This window comes from Cynara cardunculus (genome assembly GCF_001531365.2).
Source record: "Cynara cardunculus var. scolymus isolate 2C chromosome LG 9, CcrdV1, whole genome shotgun sequence".
Lineage (NCBI taxonomy): Eukaryota > Viridiplantae > Streptophyta > Magnoliopsida > Asterales > Asteraceae > Cynara > Cynara cardunculus.
The window spans coordinates 5,246,091-5,249,576 of NC_037536.1; the positions used below are offsets into that span (position 1 = coordinate 5,246,091).

General features: G+C 31.9%; 1 protein-coding gene across 1 annotated transcript; it reads right to left on the reverse strand.

The window, feature by feature from the left end:
• Positions 1 to 2,314: 2,314 nt before the first annotated feature.
• On the reverse strand, positions 2,315 to 3,231 carry LOC112518149 (non-specific lipid-transfer protein-like). The gene is made up of 2 exons (XM_025125747.1): positions 2,818 to 3,231; positions 2,315 to 2,490 (listed from the first exon to the last, which is right to left on the reverse strand). The coding sequence occupies exons 1-2, from the start codon at positions 3,162 to 3,164 to the stop codon at positions 2,481 to 2,483; spliced, it is 357 nt and encodes a 118-aa protein (XP_024981515.1). The 5' UTR covers positions 3,165 to 3,231; the 3' UTR covers positions 2,315 to 2,480.
• Between the last annotated feature and the right edge of the window lie 255 nt (positions 3,232 to 3,486).

Here is a 3,486-nt window from a genome sequence, read left to right on the forward strand (position 1 = left end):
TAAACGGCGGATTTTTTTTTAATTTATTATTTTTTCGCCAGAAAATCCGCTGGAAATCATTAAAAGATTTATTTTTTATTTAAAATTTTTTTTCCTAAAAATATTTCCGACGGATTTATTTTTTTTAAATTTTTTGTAATTTTCCGCCGGAAATCCGGCAGAAAAGGTTAAAAAGTTTTTTTAATTTTTAAAAATTATTTTTCTAAAAAGTTACCGGCGGAAAATTTAAAAAAATTTAAAAAAAAATATCCGCCGGAAATGTTTTTAGAAAAATCTTTTTTAAATTTTTTTAAAGATTAATTAATTTTAAAAGATTAATTAACCCTTAATTAAGAAATCCGCCGGAAATCCGCCGATAATATAATCAGTTTAATTTTTCCGGCGGATTTCCAGCGGAAGTCAATAAAAGTTGATTTTTTTAACGTCCGCCAGAAATCCGCCGAAACTCTGCCGGAAAATTACCGGCGGAATTCGTCCGCCGGAAAAGGCGCCCGAAATACTCAGTTTTCTAGTAACAGTTTACAATTTATTGTTGTCTCAGATCCTGTAATTTACAATTTTTTATTGTTTTGATTCCTTGTACTTAAATTTAAGAATTGATCTAAGAATGAAAATAGCAATAAATTACAAACTATATAAACGAAATTACAATTTCTTGATCACAAGAACGAGAATCGAAGTTATTAATGAACTACACAGATTAAAATTTGTTATCATTACAAATTATTTATCGACTTCAGATATGGTCCACAAGTCTTTATTATTCAAATTCAATGTGAAATATCGTTTCCATAAATTAAAGATAAAGTTATTTTAAAATAAACTTGTAATTCATTCTTGTTTCAATAACATCTTTTTGTTTGTTTAGTGAATATGATAAGAACCAAGAATCTTATTCGGTAAGAACGAGACAAGGATCATGAGTCTTACTCGATAAGTGAGGGTGACGACTCTTACCACGATAAATGCTTACCGGATAAATTGTTGCATATAATGACGTTTTGGTGGACTAAAATCTTACTCGGTAAGTAAATAATAATGTTAAGTTTACCGATAAACACTTACCGAGAAAATGTTTGATAAACGGCCCCTAAGTTTGTTTTTTTGTATTGTAAAGAATATAAATTACATGTATTCAAATTTTGCCTTCTACATGTCCATCAATTTACTCTGAATATAATACCACTTTTATCACACAAAAAAAGGACAAGAATTAAATAAGTATTGATATTTGAGGATTTTTAGAGGAAAAAAAAATCATAAAATTTAATTAAGAAGATATAATTCATATGTTCTAATTATTGTTGTCAATAAAGTTTGCAACAATTATTGGCATCATTTCATCTTTATTTTTAAATATCAACACTTTTATTTTCCATTATATAATTATTTAACTTATTGGTTAATCTTTTAACTTCTTAATTCTAGCGTCTGGATAATGGGTGTTCATGGGTTGGGTTAATCGAGTTGAAGACATTTGAACAACTTAACCCAATGCTTGTGGTTTGAAAAAATCTTAACCCCACCCAACCCAACCCAACCCAACCCAACCCAACCAAACCCAACTCGTACGGGTTGGTCGGGTTGATACTTTGGTATATTAAAATATTCTTCTGACTTTTAATATGCTATTTCTCTACTCATAATTTTTCTTTTTCATCAACAACCATTTGATACAACTTAACCATATTTCTTACATATGTCACATTCAGTTAATTTTTTCAATTTACATATATACGTTCATAGTTACTGAACATATATATGAATGTGTTATATAGAGATATGAATAGATTGAAAATATGTGTATATGAAAAATATACATGATAATGTAATTGTCTAATGTATATATTAATAAAAATTCAACAATTATATAAATCCAAAAAATAAAAGGATATCGAGTTCATCGGGTTTGGTTGAGTTCAAATAATAGTAACAGAATATCAAGCCAATACCTACGGTTTGACAATTTTACAACTCGATTAGACATCGGATTGGGTTATTTCGCATTGGGTTGATCAGGTTGGTCGGGTTTTTGAACACCCCTACTCTGGGTCATATTATACCTCTGATTTTTTCTCAAAATATATAATATTTGTATGCAATAAAGTTCCCAAATGTTTTTTTTATTGTTGGTGAGACTTGAACTATTGATCTTCAAGAATAGTAAGATTCGTTGTTAAGATTAGTAGTAGTACCCTGTGCTATTGACCAAATGGCAATACCTCAATGCTAGGTTGTAATAGAAGGACCTATTACGTACCGACCGATTGCCAATGATAGTAAAATAGTTGAAATAACGTTTATAAATTAATAATAACGCATAAAAAACACACACATATATATATGGCTAAGACATGATATAACAAGACTTTTCCAAGGAGAGATAGGGTTTTCCTTCCATATCTTTTTTATTCTAATAAGATCTTATATTCTAATCTTCGTCACCCCAAGTTTATCTTTCCATGCATTCGAGAGAAGCCTCATTGCACCCTGCAAGAACCACCCACATATATAAGAATATACAGATCACTGCTTGCTGCTCAAAAATGGTAACAAATAAACATGAACCCTAAATATGAAATACGAATCCAATAATTTGTCTTGAAAGTGTTACCATGAAACAACAAATTATAGGGTTGTGCATATTAGGTTTTCTGCAACTCATTTTGAGCTATTAATTTGTAATGATAGAAAAAAAAATTGTAAATTTGATCACTAGATCTAACTAAAAAAAGACATATATCATTTTTGGGACGATGAAAAAATTATTATTAATGAATTTTTGGAACAAAGAAATTATTAAATTAGTGGACATACTTGGCGCAGTCGGTGTTGGGGCTGATCTTATAAGGAATGCTAACGCCACACTTGCCGGGAAGGCCCGAGGCGTAGCTAGGGTTGATGCCTGAGTTCGAGGCATAAGCATTCTTCAGGCAACCGCAGGCCGTCTTGCGGTCAGGGGTCGATTGTGCGGCACCATTCAAACCCTTAACACCATTGCAACATGCTGACGACACTGCACCACCGACCCTCAGGTAGTTCAAGCATGGCGCCAACTTCCCCACCACCTGACCACAACTAATGGCAGCCTCCGCATAAGGCGTTGCCACCACCATACAAGCCACCACAACACATAAAACCTGCATCATCATCTTCCCTGCCATCGTTCTAGCCAAAAGAAAACCCCTAGAAACTTGTAGAATAACTTGTGTTTTTTTATGGTTTCTGTTTTGGTGCAAGAAAAGGTTAAGGAAGGTAYCATGTATTTATAGGGATGTCTATGCCTGAGCATGAGTATGGGAATTGTATTAAAAAAAAAATTGTCACATTCGCAAAGATGTACCACATTTAATTTTTCAACTGTTTCGAGAAAGTACTCCTAGTTGTAATTATCAAGGCAAAATACAACCAAAAAAAAAATGTCTTAGTTCAGGTTGAATGTGACAGAATAAGTAATTTTTTTCGAATGAGGGTAAGAAATATTAA